We start from the raw sequence: 21,648 nt of genomic DNA, 5'->3' as shown, positions 1-21,648 counted from the left end.
AACATTACAGTGTTAACAAGAACAGTACTTACATCGCAAAGCGCAAGTATATTCATTAGTGATATCACAGTTTTACACATTTATTACTGACATCAAGAGTGTTAACATATTCACTCTTGATATCACAATATTAAGGTTTGCATTATGAATATTACACAGCACCAACACTTCATTACTGATATCACATTTCATACTGACATTGCACACAACATGAGCACTGCTGACAGAGATCACGATCTCTGAACATATCCCTGACTGATATCACTGGAAATACACTGGTAATAGATTAATATGGAAATCACACAATGTTAACACCTCATGTCGGATATGACACACTGTTAATATCTTGATTACTGATATCAAACCACATTCACCCATTCTTTATTGATGCCAGAAAATGTTGACACGGCATTACTGATACATTCATTACTAATATCACACTACTTAATACCATCCTTACTGATATCACAATGTTAATATGTTTCTTATTGGTATTATAGCATTACCAGCTTACTACTGATTTGAAAATGTGAACATTTTCATTACTGATCTCATACAACGTTAACTCACTAATGACTACTTGAAAGTGGAGTTGCACGTAGACAGGACAGTGAAGAAGGTGTTTGATATGCTTGTCTTTATTGGTCAGTGCATTGAGTATAGGAGTTGGGAGGTTATGTTGAGGCTGTACAGGACATTAGTTAGGCCACTTTTGGCAAACTGTGTGTAATTCTCATTCCCGTGCTTTAGGAAGGATGTTGTGAAACTTGAAAGTTTTCAGAAAAGATTTACAAGGAGGTTGCCAGGGTTGGAGGGTTTGAGCAATAGAGAAAGGTTGAACAGGCTGGAACTGCTTTCCCTGGAGCACCAGAGGCTGAGGCTGAGGTTTATAAAATCATGAGGTACATGAATAGGGTGAATAGCCAAGGTCTTTTTCCCTAGGTATGGAAACCCAAAACTAGAGGGCATAGGTTTAAGGTGAGAGGAGAAAGATTTAAAAGGGACCTATGGGGCAACTTTTTCACATGGAGGGTGGCACGTGGATGGATCAAACTAGATTGGTACAAGATTTAAAAGGCATCTGGATGAGTATTTGAATAGGGAGGGTTTAGAGGAATATGGGCCAAATGGGACTAGATTAATTTGGGATATCTGGTCAGCACAAATGAGTTGGACCAAAGGGTCTGTGACTAGAATTGTACAGCACAGGGAAAGGCTGAATAGGCTGGGGCTGATTTCCTTGGAGCGCCAGAGGCTGAGATTGAGATTTATAAAATCACAAGATTCATGAAGAAGGTGAATAGCCTATGACTAGATTATGTTCTGTACAGTGTGGAAACAGGCCCTTTGGCCCATCAGGTCCACACCAACCCACCTAGACCCATTTTCCTCTGATTAATGCACCTAAGACCCTGGGCAATTTCACATGGCCAATTCGCCTGATCTGCACATCTTTGAACTGTGGGAGGGAACCAGAGCATCTAGAGGAAATCCAAGCAGACGCATGGAGAGTGTGCAAACTCCACACAGACAGTTGCCCAAGGCTGGAATCGAACCCAGGTCCCTGGCACTGTGAGGAAACAGTGCTAATCACTGAGCTGACTGTATGACTGATATCACAATCTGATGTTTTTTGGCTGATATCAGTTTTTGCATAATCCTTCCAGATATCACACATCTCTAACATATTCAAACAGGGCGTTAGATAATGTTTATTAGATATTACACATCTTCAACAATGCTTATTACAAAAAACACATTTATTGCTGAGACGAGAGAACAGAGAATTAACACAATAATTACTGACATCACACGCTTTGAATACATATTCCCAATCATACAAAATATTAGTTGCTGATGTAAAACAGTGTTGTTACATTCATTACTGACATCAATCAGTGTTGACACATCCAGAACGGATATCATCTCATGTTAAATATTTATTAATGTTATCACCTAGCATTTATATAACCATTAACGTCCTCACAGAGCATAAGCACAATCATAACTGGTCTTACATAATGTTAACACATTCGTTACTGATATCTCGTTTACTTTTTGGATCAGTATTATTGGTATCTGGGTGTTAAACATAGTGGTTACTGTTATCACGTCATTTCAGTGTATTAGTGTGTGAGTAATATCACACATTAGCTGATTCATTACTCTTATCTCACGGTGTTGTTTCCCCATGGTGTTAGTTTAGCTATCACTGATATTACACATTCTTTTCTGATATTACACAGCTGTAATATTATCACTGTTGATATTGCACAGGTTTAAAATATTTCTTATTGAAACCAAACAGCACTATTGCATTCATTAATGTGGTGAGGCAGACTCAAAGGTATTGAATAGCCTGCTTCAGCTCCTAATTTGTATAGTTGTATGTCACAGCGTCAATCCATCCATTGCCAATGCCATGCAGTGTTGATGCCTCATTATTAATGTCACACCAATAATATTTAATGACTAATATCAAACAGGACAAATACTTCATCACTGACAACACAATTCTGATGTGTTCAACACTGATATCATACAATGAGAATGCATTCATTGCTGTCATCACAAAGCAGTAATATTTGGTTATTGACATACCACTCCGTTGACAGTTCATGACTGATATCACAAATTAAGCTCACTCTTTACACAAGTCACACAATGGTAATGATGTACTGATAGCACATATTAACCTTTTGTGATATAAGCAAAATATTATTACTGATCATAGAATCCTTACGGAGTGGAAGCAGGTCATTCGGTCCATTGAGTCCACCCTGACCATCTGAAGAGTATCCCTAGACCTACCACCCTATCCTAACCCTATGACCCTGCATTTCCATGGTTAATTCACCTAACCTACATGTCCCTGAACACTATAGAGCAATTTAGCACAACCAATCTACCTAACCTGCACATCTTTGAACTGTGGGTGGAAACCGGAGTACCCAGAGGAAACACACACAGACACAGGGAGAATGTCCAAACTCCACACAGACAGTTGCCTGAGGGTGAAATTGAGCCCAGGTCCCTGGTGCTGTGAGGCAGCAGTGCTAACCACTGAACCACCATGCCACCATATTCAAAGTCTACCTACAGTAGACATCGTCAAAACGTTTGTTACTGTTTCACAAACTTTATATAGTTATTGCTGTCATCACAGAGCTTTAAGCATCTTCACTGCCCATATTACACACATTTTCAAAAGTTGCCTTCGCTATTTACCTTATCCGTGTCCTTCATGATTTTATAAGCTTCTATAAAGTCATCCCTCAGCCTCAGATGCTCCAGGGAAAATAGTCCCAGACTATTCAGCCTCCCTCAATAGCTCAAACTCTCCTATCTCAGCAACATTCTTGTAAATCTTTTCTGCGTCCTTTCAAGTTTAACAATATCCGATAGCAGGTAGACCAGAAGGAGGTCCTTAACAGTTGCAGATGTGTTAACACACAACACTGATAAAGTTACCATAGCACAACCATCACATTAAAGGGTTTTAATGTGAGGAGCGCCACACTCTCAGGGGAGAGAGAGGCTCAGAAAGCAGAATCTTCATGGTAACTTCAGCTGGTGCTAGATTTGAACCCATGCCGTTGGTGTCACCCTGTTGCAATTCAACCATCCAGCCAACTGAGTGGACGGACCACTAACACAATACTATGACATCCATTACTGATAATCATATAGTGTTAACAAATTAATTATTGATGTCAGACAGCTTTTGCACATTTATTAATGATGTAAATTGGATGAGAGATGGGAAAGAAAGCAATGTTTAATGGGTATTTTTCAGGCTGGAGGAAGTGGCGGAGCCCTTGGATTGGTATTAGGACTCTTGCATTTCCTGATAAAAATGTAAATGTTCTAGAACTTGGTGAGCAGGACAATTTCAAAGTATATGGAAGGCACATACCTTGGGAAGATGGCAAGCTGAGAAGGACAGTGTAGAACATCAAAAAGGATAATAACAAATGGTGGAATGGTCAGCTGAAGTTCAATGAGGAGAAGTGTGAGATGATAATCATTGTCTTCTTCATTCATGGGATGTGGATATCATCAGCTAGGCCACCATGTATTGCCAAATTCTAATTACCCAGAGGACAGCTAAGAGGCAAAAATATTTTGCGGTTCTGAAGTCTCATGTACATCAGACCAGGTAAAGCCCTTCCCAAAAGATAGCAGTGAACTAGATTGGACTTTATGAAAACCAGCAGTGGCGTGTGGTTACTATTGGAATGGCTTTTTACTCCAGATATTTACTGAATTCAAGTTTTATGATCTTCTATGGTGAGTCTTGAACTCATGTCCTCAGAACATCACCTTGGAGTTCTGTATTTCTAGCTTAGTGACATTATCACTAGTGACATCATTGCTTGTTTTATACGGCAGTTATGCAAATGGTTCCCACAATGAGAAATGTCAGCTATGAGTGTAGATTGGAAAAGTTGAGATTGTTTTCCCTGAAGCGGAGAAAGCTCAGAGGAGAATTGGTGGAAATTTTCCAAATCACGCAGGACTTAGAATAGCTAAGGAGCAACTGATCCCTTTTGGAAATGGATCAGAAGCAGTGCCCATAGTTTTGAACAAAGAAGAACAAAGAACAAAGAAAACTTACAGCCCTTCAGCCCTCCAAGCCTAAGCCGATCCAAATGTACTGTCTAAACCTGTCGGTCAATTCCTAAGCGCCTGTATCCCTCTGCTCCCCACCTACTCATGCATCTGTCCAAAAGCATCTTAAATGAATCCACCGTGCCTGCCTCTACCACCTCTGCTGGCAACGCATTCCAGATGCCTACCACTCTCTGTGTGAAGTGCTTGCCGCATGTATCCCCCTTAAACCTTCCACTTCTCACCTTGAGAGAGAAACTTTTTCACACAGTCAGTGGTTTGAGTTTGAAGTGCACTGACTGTAAGTGTGGCAGAGGCAGGTTAAATTGTGGCATTCAAGTGGGCATTGGAGGATTATTTAATTTGAAGCAATGTTTAGGGATATGGGGAAAAGGCAGGAGAATGCACCAAGTCAAAATCCTCAGACAACATGTGTGGATATGATGGGCCAAATGGCCTCCATTTGCAAAGTGACAATTCTGTGATATTGTGCAGTGTTACTATTCTGGTTAACGATATCACATAGGATTAACAATCATTACTGAAGGCGAGATTTTAACATGCATACTATTGATATTAGACATTAACACATTACATAGTATTTCCACAGAGCATTACACAGTCATCTCTGATAATATGATAGTAATACATTCACTAATGGTATTCATAGGATCCAGGTGTTCCAATGCATGAGTCACAAAACGTTATTATGCAGGTACAGTACGTTATCACAAAAGCCTAATGGAATGCTATTCTTTGGAATGAAAGGAATTGAACAGAAAGTAAAGATGTTATGCTTCACTTATACTGGACATTGGTGAGACCATATCGCAGAACCTATCTATAATCTATCCTCATTAATGAACTTTCTTTTCCTCAGAACCACATAACTGAGCAGCAGAGAGCAGGTTATTGCTGTTGATGGAATTATTAAAGGCCCTTTCCATCAGTTTGTTGAGGATTGAGAGGAGGCTGGTGGTGTGGTAATTGATTGGGTTGAATCTTGAAGGCAAGAATGGCCTGGACAATTTTCCATAATACTGGGTAGATGCCAGTGCTTTAGCTGTACTGGAACAGCTTGGCTAGGGCACAGCTAGTTCTGGAATATATCAACAATTTGTTGTCATTGTCCATAACCATTGCAGTATTCAATACCTTCAGCCATTTCTTGATATCACATGGTGTGAACCAAATATACTGAAGACTGACCTCAGAAGAAGATTAAGACAGATCATTCACTCAGCATTTCTGGCTGAAGATGAATGCAATGCTTTGCATTGATGTGCTGGGCATCCCCTACATTGAAGTTGAAAATATTTGTGGATCCTCCTGCTCCTTTGGTTAGTTATAGAGTCATACAGCATGGAAACAGATATTTTGGTCCAACCAGTCCATGCCAACCATAATCCCAAACTAGACTTGTCACACCTGCCTGCTCCTGGCCCATATCCATCCAAACCTTCCCTGTCCAGGTACTTACTAAGTGTCTTTTAAACATTGTAACTGTGCCCGCATCCACCACTTCCTCAGGAAGTTCATTCCACATGTGTAGAAATTGTCTCTTATATCTTTATTAAATCTCTCACCTCTCACCTTAAAAATATGCTCCATAGTCTTGAAATTCCCCATCCTAGGACAAAGACACTTATTATTAATCCTATTGATACCCCTCAATATTTTATAAACTTCTGTAAGGTTGTTTAATTGTCTATTACCATACATGATTGGATGTAGCAGGACTGGAGAGCTTAGATCAATTCATTTCAGTTGTCATGGAAACTTCATACATTCATGTTGATATTACAAAGCTTTAACACATGTATTAGTGAAGCACATAACGCTATCGCATCCATTATTCACATTCCACAACATTAACATATTAATTACTGATTTAAGACAAACCTAACATTTCCAATTCTAATATCACAGAACTTTAACACCTGTATCACTGATATCACAGTGCTAATATGTCGATTAGAGCTTTTACACTGCTAAACATTCATTACTGAAGATATCAATCCAGCAGAGTACGGTTTTGAGAGTGTAACACTTCACTGATATCCCACAGTCTTCAACTTGGGCAGTCTCTCAAGACTGTTCTGGATTAGTGGTGCTGGAAGAGCACAGCAGTTCAGGCAGCATCCAAGGTGCAGCAAAATCGACGTTTCAGGCAAAAGCCCTTCATCAAGACTGAGGTTGACTTTCTCCCACTCCAGAGTTGTGAGTCCTGAGGAATACAATGTTGGACCTACAAATGCTGCTACAGGTGGAGCAGATGGGCTCTAAAGAGGTGAGTGGGTGGGAAGCTCTGATTTTCAAACATGCTCCTTCTTCTTTTGGAACTTGGACACAGCCTGTGCCTGTCAGAGATGCTATTAAACAGAGATGTTTGTTACCTTCAACCAATGCTTCTTCCTCAGTTTGTGTAGTCTCGGGCAGAGATTCCTAGGAGTCAATGGGAATGTTGCATTTTTTTCAGGACCTCATTAAAGCATTTCCTTGATCCTCCTGCTAGCCACTTGCCATACAGACTTCAGAGTGGAGAACCTGTTTTGAGAGTCAGTATGGAAACAATATGGTTGAACACAACATATTCATTGGACATGGGTGCTGCTAGTTGGGTCAGGATTTATTACCCATCCCTAGTTGCCTTTCAGAAGGTGGAGGAGAGCTGCCTTCTTGAATCACTGCAGTCCATGTGTAGTAGGTAGACCCACATGACGGTGGCACAGTGGCTCAGTGGTGAGCACTGCTGCCTCACAGTGCCAGGGACCCAGGTTTGATTCTAATCTCGGGTGACTGTCTATGTGGAGTTTGCACATTCTCCCCGTGTCTGCGTGAGTTTCCTCCAGGTGCTCTGCTTTCCTCCCACAGTCCAAGATGTGCAGATCAAGTGAATTGACCATGCTAAATTTCCCATAGTGTTAGGAGCATTAGTCAGAGGGAAATGCATCTGGATAGGTTATTGTTCGGAGGGTTGGTTTGGACTTGTTGGGATGAAGGGCCTGATTCCACACTGTAGTGGAATCTAATCAAATCAATGCCCTTAGGGAAGGATTTCGATAGTGAAGAAACAGCAATATATTTCCAAGTCAGGAGGTGAGTGGTTTGAAAGTAATAGCATTCCCATATACCTGCTGGCCTTGGCCTTACAGATGGTTGTGTTGGGAAGGTACCAAATGATGATCTTGGATACATTTCTACCATGCGTGTTGTAGATAATAAACACTGATGCTACTGAGCATCTGTAGTTGAATGACTGAACATTTATGGAGTTGTTGCCAATCAAGTGGGCTACTCACTCCTGGATGGTGTCAAGCCTCTTCAGCGTTTTTGGAGCTGCAATCATGCAGGCAAGTGGGGAGTATTCCATTATACTCCTGACTTGTGCCTTGTAGATGGTGGACAGGCTATGAGGAGTCAGGAGTTGAGTTATTCGCTGTAGCAATCCTGGCATCTGACTTACTCTTGTACCTATTATGTTTATCCGGTGAGTCAAGTACATTTTCTGCTCAATGATAATCCCCAGGGTGTTGATAGTGTGAGATTCAGTAATAGTTATGCTATTGAATATTCAGGGGTGCTGGTTAGTTTCTCTCTTATTGGAGAAGGTCATTGCCTGGCAATTGCAAAATGTTTACTTACCGCTTGTCAGCCCAAAACTGGATATTGTGCAAGGGTCTTGTTGCATTTTAACATGGACTGCCTCAGTTGCTGAGGAGAAGCAAATGGTGTTGAATATTGGGCAATCATGGTAAACATCTCCAATTCTGACACTATAACAGAGGCAAGGTCATAAATGAAGCAGTTGGAGATGGTTGGGCCCAGGACACTACCCTGAGCAAGTCCTGAATAGATGTCCGAGAGCTGAGATGATTGATCTCCAACAACAACAACCATCTTCCTATATGCCAAGTACGACTCCAACGAGGAGAGATTTTTCCCCGATTCCCATTGGCTCCAGTTTTGGTGCTGTGGCTTGACACCACAATGCAGCCTCAAAGGTAGTCACTGTTATCTCACATCTGGAATTCAGCTGCTGTCCATTTTTGAACTGAAGCTGTAAAGAGGTCAGAAGCTGTGTGGGCCATATTGACCAAAATCAGTGTCTCAGTGTCGGATGCTTGCCTGAGAGAGGATACTAACATTGGAGCATCTTTGCAGCTTTAAGGAGACAGTGCTAGTAGTACATCTCTCAGGATTTCAGGTGACTGTTGTACATTGTCCGTGATTTAGATGTTTTCAGATGGACAGGTTGCACTGTTGATCTTTGTCATCAAATGCTCTGCTTCTCAGATGGCCTATGACATTCTGGAGACAATAATGAATGTCATCATCAATGTTTGTCCTCATTAAGAGGAGGCCCCCAGGGTATAGGAATTGATCTGCATTGTCCGGTGGCCTGTCGTAGGTCTTGATAGCCAGGGGACAAGGGACAAGGCAGGAGTGGACTGATAGAAGGTCTTTCATTTCTGGGTGTTGACCCTGTGGTCCTTTTTCTCATATGCCTCTGCAAATGTGTCGAAGATGGCTTAACACTCTGCCTTAGAGATTTCTCACATACAAGCATCATCTGCTCATTGCACATGCATTGAGTCAATGGTAGATCCATCACTGTGGGTCACAGTTTGTATGCAAGGTAGAGGATGCTGGTGAATTTCAGTGCACAACAAAATATGAGGAGAATGTCCCTATTCCTTCCTGGTTAACAAAGTCAAAGATCTTTGTAAAGTTGAAGAAAATCAGGTTTAAAGGCTACTTTTCTTGAGCATGTCTTGCAATGAAGCTCATGTCCACTGAGACCCTTGATGGACTGAATCTGCATTGTGACTCCAAGAAACTTTTAAGTTTCTGGGAAGATGATTTTTGCAATGACCTTCCTTGTCTTGGACAGCAGGCAGACACCTGTGTCACTACTGCATTGAGTCTTATCTCCTCTCTTTGAAAGTGGCTATAATTGCAGAGTCTAAGACATTCGCTGGTACGATCTCCTCCTTTCTGATAAGGAAGAATATATCATGTAATCGTGCCAAGAGTGCTTCTTCACCATATTTCAGTATTTTGGTAGGTATTCCAGCTGCTCTGTTGGCCTTATTCATCCTTACTGGCCAGATGCCCTTTTCATCTCATGTCAATCTGCGGTTGTGCTGACGTGGTGGCAGGTAGCTTGCTGCAGGATGTGGCCAACTTAGTGGTTAGCACCCTACCTCACAGGGTCAGGGATACAGATTTGGGGGTTACTATGTGGAGGTTGCATGTTCGCCCCGTGTCTGTGTAAGTTACCTTTGGGTGCTCTGGTTTACTTCCACAATCCAAAAATTCGGTGGATTGGCCATGCTAAATTGTTCCATAGAATCCTGGGATGTGCAGGAAAGGAGGATTGGCAATGTTAACTCTCCCTGTAGTGTCCTGGGATGTGCAGGTTAGGGGGATTAGCCATGAGAAATGTGGGGATAGGGTGGGGCTTGGCCTGAATGGGACGCCCTTTGGAAAGTCAGTGCAGACTTGATGGGCTGCATGGCCTCTTTGTTGAAGGTGGCACTTGAGGTGATAATCAGACGAGCTGCTTTATCATGAATGGTGTTGAGCTTCTTGTTGGAGCCATATTTAGGAATGTGGAGAGTATACTATCACACTCCTGACTTGGACTCTGTAGTGAGTTGCCAGACTTTGGGTAGATGGGAGATGAGTTACTTGCCCAGAATTTCTAGCCTCTGAGCTGTTATTTTGCCACAGCATTTATGTGGCTCAACAAATTCCATTTCTGCACATCAGTAACCCCTATGATGTTCTGATATCACAGAGCTTAGGTTTGAATTTTTATTACATTTCAAATTTGTGGCAGGTTCTGTACCTGAGTAGCAGGTGGATCTGGATGTCAAAGAAGATGAATTGAAAAGATTGATATGCAGGTTCAACAAGTAACTAGGAAAGCTAATAGAATGATTTTTTTGAAAGAGAAATTGAATACAAAAATATGGAGGCGAGGCTACAGTTATACAGGATACTGGTGAAACCACATCTAGAGTATTGTACACACTGTTGGACTCCTTATTTAAGGAAGGAGGTAAATGTGTTTGAAACAGTTCAGAATTGCTTTACTAGACTCATACCTGGAATGGACAGCTTGTATTATGAGGTGAGATTGTGCAGGATAGGCTTGCATCCTTTGGAGTTAAGAAGTGTGAGGAGCAACTTAATTGAATTATATAAGGTTGTGAGGGGTCTTGAGTTGGTAGATGTGGAGAGGATGATACCTCTTGTAGGAGAACATGAAATTCAGTGTCATTGTTGCAAAATAGTGGGTTGCCCACTGAAAACATGAATAAGAATTAACTACGGAATACTCTTCCCCCAAGAGAGTGAAAGTGGAGACTTGGGATATTTTTAAGGCAGAGGTAGGTAGATTTTTGAGAAAGGAGTGAAAGTTTTTTTGAAGATAAGCAGTAATGTGAAGTAATCAGACCAGCCATGATCTTTTCTTTAAATGTACTCATTTGTTGGTATTGCTGGCTGGACCCAGCATTTATTGCCCTTCTCTGGTTGCCCCTTGAGAAGGTGGGGGTGAGCTGCCTTCTTGAACCGCTGCTGTCCACTTGCTGTGGGTTGATTCACAATGCCCTTAGGGAGGGAATTCCAGGATTTTGATGCAGCAACGGTGAAAGAACGGCAATATATTTCCAAGTTAGGATGGTGTGTGACTTGGGGGGGGACTTGAAGGTGGAGGTGTTTCCATGTATGTGCTGCCATTGTCCTTCCAGTTGGAAGTGGTTGTGGGTTTGGAAGGTGCTGTCTGAGGATCTTGAGTGATGGAGCTGACTCAAGTGGTTTATTACTGTTCCTAACTCATAACTTCATAAGTGGTTTAATTCTCAACTGAATCCTAGCTAACTCAACCTGTGTTTTATCTAGATTACCTCTCTTCTTCAAGGTTCTAATATTGAGCCAATATCACATCCGTTTCTAACTCTGACTGCCTACTTTGAAGTCAATTTTCAACTCTTCTGCTGTTATCTTCACATTAACCTTAATTAACTGCTGCAAGGCACTCAAACATAAGTCCTCCCTCTCACACACAGAATGCTTCAGCCATGGGTATAGCCATTTTAACTTTATAATAAATACTGAAATACTGAAAATGAACCAGAGAAAGGAATGCCAATGATCTCAAAGCCATGCACCAATTCCACCTGCAGGAAATAACTGTCAATGTGTGGTTGGAGATGCAGCTCTAGGATTAGGATCATCAGTTACACAACACCCCACTGAATCACTGAACAGCAAGACACAAATTCCAAGGTGAACAATCATACATGTCAGTGAGCGATTGCTGCTGCCAATGACAATAAATACAACGAAAGGTGAAATCTTGCTCCTTGAAGTCTGGCTAAATCCAACACACTTATCTGATCCTGTGAATTTGAAATCCCACAAGAGTCCCCAGTTTGGTACAATCCCCATAGAGACTGATCATTTCTGAGGAGAAGTTTAAACTTCAAGTTGATAAGCCATACAAGAAACATTCATATTTTAAAACATTTCCTGTCATGAATATAGTGACAAAAAGTCACCGGACTTGGAACGTTAACTGTTTTTCTCTTCACAGATGCTGAAACTCTGCTGAGTTTCTCCAGCACGTTCTGATTCTGTTTCAGATTTCTAGCATCTGCAGCTCTTTATTTTTATGTTAAAAGTGTTATTATCTAAATGCTTTTATTGGAAGTAACTTAGACTTTAAATTACAGAACAGAACCTTTCTCTTTTACTATTAACGCAACGATATATATATATATATATATATAGAAAAAACCTCAGAGGTTAACCTTACACTGTCCATTGTGTAGTCATTCGATTTTCTCAGACCTTGTTCAAATTGATTCCTAGCTCCTAAGGGTTGACTTCCATTTTTTTTTCATTTCCCAGCCTTAGTAACTTTTAATGTCAGATCTGTCTTTAATGGTAAGGGATTTTTTCTGATGATTCTCTGTCTAGGGGAAACTAGGCACATGTTCCAGCTTCATTTTAAGTTCTCATGAATTTTGGGTTTTGTTTATCCAAGCATGAACTCCCATCAATATTTCTAAACAGTCAGCCATTGACACTGTTAGTGTTTAGATACGGACTGTCACCTGGATCTTGGCAGACTGCCTATGCCAGTATCTTCACCTCTCAAAACCCACCACCATGATAATGTGCATCACAGGGGCCTTGTATCCAGGTTGAAATGCTGATTATCCATCTTCAAGACACAAACTCCCTTATAATTTGAAAGTAAACAAATGGTGGGAACCTGGGAAGCACTGAGGATCAGCAGGACTTTGGTGCCTCCATCCACCAGTCCCTTAAGTATCAGGATAGATGGATAAAGTGGTTAAAAAGTCATATGGGACACTTGCCTTAATCAGCCAAGGCAAAACAAAAGTGGGGTGGTACAGTGGCTCAGTGGTTAGCACTGCTGCCTCACAGCACCAGGGATCTGGGTTTGATTCCAGCCTCAAGCAACTTTCTGTGTGGAGTTTGCACATTCTCTCTGTGTCTGCATGGGTTTCCTCCACTTTTCTCCCATAGCCTGAAAATGAGCAGGTTAGGTGGATGCCCATGCAACAGTGTCCAGGGCTGTGCAGTCTGGATAGATTAGCCATGGGGATTGCGGGTTACATGAATAGGGTAGGGGGTTGGATCTTGGTGGGATGCTCTTCAGAGAGTTGGCATGGATTCAATAGAACAAATGGACTGCTTCCATACCCTAGGGATTCTTCATGCACTATAATCACTTTCTGCAAGCTTGTGAAATTCTTGATGGTACCAAATATCCTACCCACCATTTATACACATTCATGTCTACTCTTACCAATCCCAAAGGGCACTTTATCTCTCCTGAAGGAATGATCCAAAATGGTAACCTCGATCTCTCAATAATTTCAGCAGCTTAAGATCTTTTCCTTCAAAGCTCCAAAATGCAACCATCATATATTGGTCAATCCAATAGCAAAAAGCTTCATCAGAGCTGATAAAGAGTCATCTAGACTTCAAATGGTAGCTTGCTCTTTCTCATAGAGTCATAGAGATGTACAGCTTGGAAACAGATCTTTCAGTCCAACTTGCCCACACCGAACCTAATCTAGTCCCATATGCCAGCATTTGGCCTACATCCCTCTAAACCCTTTTTATTCATAAATCCATTCAGATGCCTTTTAAATGTTTTATTTGTAGCAGCCTCCACCACTTCCTCTGACAGCCTATTCCATACACACATCATCCTCTGAGTGAAGAAAATTGCCCCTTGGGACACATTAAAATTTTTCCCCTCTCACCCTAGATCTGGACTCCCCCGCCTTGGGAAACGACTTTGTCTATTTTTCTTATCCATGCCCCTCATGATTTTATAAAGTTCTCCACGGATACTGCTTGACCTGCTCTGATTTTCAGCATTTCCTGTTTCCAATAACAAAAAACATGGGGCCTGTTTGAAGACATTTACACTCTTAGATGTTCAGATAGATGGGTGAATCATGGATGTGCAAACCATAACCTGCCCTACCTCCCTCTAAACACCCCTCATCGAATCATTGAATCCCTACAGTGTAGTCCTGCCATCAGGATGTTAATACAGATTGAAGTCAAGGTTCCATAATGAAAGGTCTTTGATGTAATTGGGTTCTGCTCAACCTCCCATTCCCCTCATCAGTCAACCCATCAAGTTCACACTGACCTTCCAAAAAGTATCCCACTCAGACCCAGCCCACCTCTCAATCCCTGTAACCCTTAATTTCCCATGAATAACCTACCTGGCCTGCACATCCCCAGACACTATGGGACAATTTAGCATGGCCAATCCACCTAATCTGCATATCTTTGGACATAATCCCCGACAATGATGGTGGGTGTCAGAATTGGGAGAAGGACATCCAGAATCAGGGCTGCAGTGCCATTTTGGCTAAGTTGGAGACTGTTTCTGTTCCTCTGCAAATTCAGGTCCATTTCAAAACTTTCTTTAGAGATGCTACACTACTTCCATTATTAGTGTCACATGGTTTTAGCTCCTGGTACTGAACAGCAATAACAAACTCACTTGTAATGTTAACCAGCATGAACATTTTGATTTATAATGTCATGCAGTTTTAGCACTTTCATTACTGATATCTAACATGGCTAACGTATTTATCATTAATATCATTCCAGTAATACATTGACTCCCGACATCACAGTATTGGTAAATTCAGTATTGCTCTCAGAACATTAATACAAATACATTGCACAGCATTAACAGGTTCATTGTTGTTATCTCACATTACTGATATCACAACATTCTCTATTGGCACCACACAACATTATCACATGGTGATGATACATTCTTCACTGGTATCACACTGTGTGAACTCGCAACACTGATATCTCACATTAGCACCTTAATTACTGATGTGGAGGTGCCAGTGTTGGACTGTGGTGGGCAAAATCAGAAATCATACGAATCATCAGGTTCTAGTCTATCCGATTTATTTGAAATCACAAGCCTTCAGAGCACTGCCCCTTCGTCAAGTGAAGTGACTTCTCCTGACAAAGGTGGAGCGCTCTGAAAGCTTGTGATTTCAAATAAATCTGATAGGCTATAACCTGATGTTGTGTGACTTCTGACTTAATTACTGATATCACACAAGCATTAAGACATTCATCATTGATTTCACCGTGTTATCACATTCATTACAGATGTCAATGGTGTTACCACATTTAGCACGCCCATTAAAATGAGTTTACGCATATTAATTGAGAAAACACAGAGGTCCTGCCATCAGGATGTTAATACAGATTGAAGTCAAGGTTCCATAATGAAAGGTCTTTGATGTAATTGGGTTCTGCTCAACCTCCCATTCCCCTCATCAACTAGACTGCTGCCTTGCTCGATTTGATTCTGCACACTTCAGATCCTTAGCCTGGTGATTACACGGATGTCGAATGATTGAATTCTCTCTTACCGTCACCAAATAACTGCAGGATGGCAAGGTCTACTGGACGTTTCCAGCCACTGCTTTTCTGGATGGCGATGCCGTAGCCAGTGGTTGCGAATACCTTGCCACTGCCGATCGTCACAAGCTTGCAGCCTTCATCTCTCCCCGCCATGTAATTCAGCACAGCCGCATCATAGATAAAAGCATCCAGCTTCCTGCGGGGGAGGGGAAACATGGATCAGAGTTCCAGTTTCTGGTGAGAATGAACAACACGAAGAAAGAAATGTTGCCATTTCTACAGGAGCTCCCCTTCAGAGAGGTGACAGAGTCTCCAGGAAGTGAGTTATTTTTATTATCAAGGCCCCATTTTCACCCATCACCATCCCATGAATCACTGCTTTCTGGCAGTGTTTGTGGAGGGGGAAATCTGTTGATCAAAGCACAAGGAGAGTTCCTCTGATGCCTCGTAAGCATAAATCTGCAGAAAGGAGTGGAAGCTAATGCAATGTCTGAACCAAACAATAGCCAGGTAGCCTCAATCAGAGATGATCAAAATGGGGTCCCACAAGGAGATCCCTGGGTGTTCCTAAGGTCAGATACTTCATATAAAGAAAGAGAACCAAAACAAAACACTTTTCTTCATATGTTGACTTATGAACATATCATTTCTGACTATGAATAAAGTGTTTTCATTGCAATTTTGCCATCAATTCCTTTGGCAATGTCTATGAGGAGGTTCAGATAGTCTTACAAGAACTTAACCTTAACCCCACCCATCCCAACATGACGTGATCACATTGGGTGGAACTTATTATAGTGTCCCACAGGACATGAGCCTGCAAACAGTTGGAGGTGACTCCTGTAAGTGCACCAATATACAAGGATGTGGCGAGAGTCCATCTTCTTTTAATAGAACATAAGAATAGGAGCAGGAATAGGCCATTTGGCCCATTGAGCCTGCTCCACCATTCAATAAGACCATGGCTCCTTTGTGAACTCAGCTCCACTTACCTGCTCCACTCACCATAACCATTAACTTTGTTACTGTTCAAACATCTGTCTATCTTTGCCTTAAAGACATGAAATATAACAGCTTTGGCTGTGGGTTCAAGTCTGAAAGTGAGGCATGAACTGTGAGCCTTCTGAAAAGGCTAAAGTGTTTTTCACTGAGTCAACCTCTAATACAGCACATGTGTGGACAGAGACTCACCTCACACTAGCTAAGGAGACATAATAGCCATGTTACTGCTCTAGTAATAAATAATCCTGGACTAATAATTTGGAGATAGGAATTCAACCCCCCACCCCATTATACCAGTTATGGAGTTTAAATTCAATTAAATCAATCTGGATAAAAGCCATTATTAGTAATGGTGACCATGAAACTATTGTACAAATCCAGATGTTTCACAATTCCCTTAAGTAAACTATCTGTATAAACTAACTATACCTTTGAAATGGCCTAGCGAACCACTCAGTTATCCCACCAAACCTAAGAGTAATTAGGAATAACCAATAAACTGGCTTTGTCACTGCCATCTGCTGTACCAAGCAATAGTTCTCAAAGAATTAATGTTGGAGACTATAATAAGCTCCACCCAATGAGATCATGTCATGCTGAGATGGGTGGGGATAAGGTTAGGTTCAGTATGATGGCCCAATGGTTAGTGCTGCTGCCTCACAGTGCCAAGGATCTGGGTTTGATTTCACACTCAGACAACTGTCTGTGTTAAGTTTGAACATTCTCCCCCTGTCTGTGTGGGTTTCCTCCGGCTGCCCTGGTTTCCTCTCACAGTCCAAAGATGTACAGGTGAGGTGGTTTGACCATGCTAAATTGCCCATAGTGTTCAGGGATGTGCAGGCTGGATGGATTAGCCATGGGAAATGCAGGATCACAGGGATAGTGTAGGGAGTTGGGTCTGGTTTGGGTGCTCATCGGAGGGTTGATGGACTGAATGGCCTGCTTCCACACTGTCAGGATTCCATAATCCTAAGAGAACTTTTGGCTTGGAGGTAGGGACAGTAGCATCACATAGCAACATATGAGGTCCTCTGATAGCCTCAGTAGCAATACCTGATGAGCTAATGTAATTTACACCTATTAAGATGGGATAATCTACATCTTGATAAAAGATATTTCTTATCAAGATTTGACAGTGCCTGATCTTCCAGATCTATCCCAGCCAAAGAAGAGGTGTGGTCAAAGCAGTTTCCTCCCTCAAGTGCAGCAATGTGCCCATCTCTTGAATGAAGAAAAAGAAATATGCTTTGCATAAGTTAGCACACCAGACCAACTCTTTAAAACTCAACTTCAGATTCAAGGCTCATGATCATGTTTTTCTATTTAGCACATCACAGACTTCAGTTATTTCCCTTCCTTCTAATTATTTTCAGGATTACCGGAGCTTAAAGTGTTAAATTACAAGCCACAGTTGCACAAACATGGCCAGCACTGCCTGCATTTCGAAGGGGGTGAAGTTAATAAGGTGTTTAAACCGATAAACGATAGGGAGAAGCTATTTCCTTTCCTGCGAGAATTTCAGCCAAAGCTTTATAATTAGAGTTGAGCCATTCAGGTTATGTGTTCATGTCTCTAGAGTGGGGATTGAACCTGTGAACCGCTGAAACAGAGGCCAGAAGCACACAGTAATTTGTCCGTTATAGCTGTCTCTCTGGTATCAAGGATAAACCTTCCTGCTGTCTGTCAGGCAGCTTTTAGAGACTGGAAAGGTGAACCAGATTAAAATCTGTGCAATTATAACATTTTTAATTCTACGATATTGAGAAAACTTTAACCACAAACAGATCAAAACATAAATAGAAAATCTAACTGGCTGGCAAAACCTCTAGTAATTCAACATTATCTTAGGAAATAGTGTAGTATAACAGCAACAGACGAAGGAATAATAATGTGATAATGAACTTCTTCCCGAAGCAAGACTTGGCCAATTAAATCTACCATTCATGACATGGCACCCACCTTAGCACTAGCCCCCACAAGAAGGCAATTTCACAGAATTCTTACCCTGCCTTCAAGCTTATTAATGCATCCAGCACCGACTTCTGGTTGTACTTAGTCATATAGCTGTGCATTTCAAAGTAATTGTTCCGGATGTTTCTCTCGGTGCTTCCATTGGGAACAGTCCCAAACCGGAAAGGAGGAGAAAAATCATTTGGTCTTTGAAACTGTGGAGTGAAAGAAAAGGCAAACTGACTCTGGCTGAGATTCAGATATATATCCGTGGGGAACCCACTCATGCACACAGGTTGCACTCTTGTGAAGCCATATGATTTGAAAAGTGATGCGGAGGATTGGACTAATAATCCGCCAGAGCATTTTAAGTAAGAAGCAGTATCAGTAAATGTCATTACGGGGCTGTTAGATTGTCACAAAATCCCATTGATTCATTCATGTCCTCACCTGCCATCTGTACCCACTCTGCCCAATATGTGATTCCAGTTTCACACAGTTGCCTTCTGAAGTGACCTGGAAAGCCACTTAGCCACAAGTACAACAACAATGTGTATTTATATAGCACCTTGCAAAACGTTCAAAGCTATGTTCCCACTAACTTTCCTGACCCTCCCATTTTCATGCAGCATATTAGTTTGAAGGCATTGAAACATTCCTGCATTGCATTGTCCAAAAGCTTAGGATGTGCCTGTGGGATAACAATAACAGTCAAAGGGGTGAACTGGATTGTGATAATGAAATTCCTACCAGAGCAAAACTCGACAATTATATGTGACATGGCATCCACCTTACCACAATCCCCAATTAAAGCTATCATTCCCCTCCAAGCAACATGCCACCCTGACCTGGCGGTATAGCACTGTTATTTCACTAATTTTGCATCCAAATCCTGGGACTCCCTTCCTAACAGTGTCCCTACAGCCCAAGGACTGAAGCAGTTAAAGAAGGCAGCTCACCAGCTACTTCTCTCGGGCAACTTAGGTTGGACAATAACTGCCACCCCAGCCAATGAGTCTCCCATCCTGTGAACTCATTTTTAAAAAAAATTAATAGAACCTCACAGCTAAAATATTAGGCCTATTAGAGTTAGGCAGTTAAACAGAACAGAAACAGACCCTTCAGCCCATTTTGTCCCATTTTGTAGATATCTTACATTAATCTAATCCCATTTGCCAGCATTTGGCCCTTATCCATCTATACCTATCCAGATGCCTTTTAAATGTTATACTAGCCTCCACCACTTCCTCTGGCAGCTCATTCCATACACGCACCACCCTCTGCATGAAAAAGTTGGCCCTTAGGTCTCTTTTAAATCTTTCCCCTTTCACCCTCTAGCTTTGCACTCCCCCACCCTGGGAGAAAGACTTTGTCTATTCACTATATCCGTGACCCTCATGATTTTATAAACCTCTATAAGGTCACCCCTCTGATGTTCCAGGGAAAAGAGCTCCAACCTATCCTATCCTAGCCTCTCCCTATAGCTACAACATCTTTGCAAATCTTTTCTGTACCCTGTCAAGTTTGGCAGCATATTTTCTGTAGCAGAATTAAACGCAGTATTCCCAAATTGGCTTCACCAATGTAATACAGAGCCGCAACATGACCTACCAATTCCTGTACTTAATGCACAGATCAATAAAGGCAAGCATACCTAATCACCAAAAGCTTGTTCAAAAAGGTAGGTTTTCAGAAGTCTCTAAAAAGTGGAAAGAGAGGAAGAGGGGTTTTGGGGAGGCAATTTCGCAGTTTCGGGTTCAGACAGCTGAAGGAATAGCCACCAATGGTGGATTGAGTAAGAACAGGGAATGTACAAGCAGTTGGAAGGTGAGCAGGTCAGACGTCTTGCAGGGCTGGATGGTCAGAGGAGACTGGAGAGGTAAAAAGAGATGAGCCCATGGAGTGATTTGAAAAACAAATGCAAACCCATAGACTTTGTAAACTGGAATCCAATCATTCAGGGGCTAAAGCATTAGAAGCTGCAGAAGTTTTCAGAAAAAGGTCACAGCTACTTGCTCAGGGAATTGAAAGATATGCTAAAATAAAAGGCCAGCCTTGCCAACGATACTGACACCTTGAGAATGAATAGCAGTAACTTTAACCAAATCCATTTGTCAAAATCAAAGATGGGAAAAACTGAGTCTGGGCTTAAACGGGTATTTTACCCAATCCCATGGGGTTCCGATCCTTACAAGACCAGTTACAATAATAGCCTTGATGTCTCTTTCATAACTCAGCGTTTTATACGCATGTGCACAGCGCTGATAGTTCAGGTTGCCCTGTGAAGTATTTGCTCCTGTGCTCCTCTCCAACTCCATGTCACTGGTGAAATCAATTACACTGAAGCAGAGGGGAAGAAATAGAAACCGTAGGCTTTACTGCTGCTACTAATCTTGGCCTCTGACCCAAACCTGAGCACAGCAAGCCCCTTTAGATCCTGCCATAGCCACCCTGTCCTGGAAAAGGATGCTTCCAGTAATCCAAGCCAATGTACCAAGGCCACCTTTGATAAAGTAGTGAGAGTACTTAGCATGTACAAATAATAATGCAGGAAAATCTCATCGCTCTTTCACAAACCTGTTTATTTGTGCGAATCTTAGTGTACACCACTGTGAGTCTAATCTCCATTTAACTACAGATCTTTCAAAGAAATCTAAAGAAATCTTAATTCCTGGATCAGAAAGTATGCATGTGCGCAGTCCACATGTTTGCTAACCAATAAGGAAACGCTGGCTTTCTGAGGTCAAATCAATAATTTACAGGGAATGGTCACTCAACTATTCGCGTGCATCTGCGTTGAAGGTGGCTGGAACCTTACCTTCTTATCGCTGAGGCCTGACACTTGGTCCACATATTCCTCTTGGATCATAAATGCAGCAAGGTTGGCTGTGTAACTGGCCAAGAAGATCACAGCGAAGAAGGCCCAAACCGACACCATAATCTTGCTCGTGGTTCCCTTTGGATTCTGGACTGGCACCGAGTTGTTGAAAACAAGGCCCCAGAGCAGCCAGATGGCTTTGCCGATGGTGAAAGAAGGCCCTCCTGGTTCTGCAGGACATGATATGGGACAGGTTAATGGTTTCAAAGGCTGCAGCCCCACCATCATCCCGCTTGAGTGAA

At 41.8% G+C, this 21,648-nt stretch overlaps 1 protein-coding gene across 1 annotated transcript in view; it reads right to left on the bottom strand.

The window, feature by feature from the left end:
* The window catches only part of LOC132831517 (glutamate receptor ionotropic, NMDA 2B-like), a 407,508-nt gene that overhangs the window by 19,024 nt on the left and 366,836 nt on the right, over positions 1-21,648 (bottom strand). Inside the window, exons 10-12 of the mRNA XM_060849712.1 lie at positions 21,347-21,576; positions 18,583-18,743; positions 15,585-15,772 (exon numbers count right to left, since the gene is read on the bottom strand). Coding sequence (XP_060705695.1) covers positions 15,585-15,772; positions 18,583-18,743; positions 21,347-21,576 — 579 coding nt within the window. The remainder of the gene's footprint in view (positions 1-15,584; positions 15,773-18,582; positions 18,744-21,346; positions 21,577-21,648) is intronic.

The sequence above is a fragment of the Hemiscyllium ocellatum genome, chromosome 33 (genome assembly GCF_020745735.1).
Source record: "Hemiscyllium ocellatum isolate sHemOce1 chromosome 33, sHemOce1.pat.X.cur, whole genome shotgun sequence".
NCBI classification, from domain to species: domain Eukaryota; kingdom Metazoa; phylum Chordata; class Chondrichthyes; order Orectolobiformes; family Hemiscylliidae; genus Hemiscyllium; species Hemiscyllium ocellatum.
This window is presented reverse-complemented; position numbering and strand designations above follow the sequence as displayed.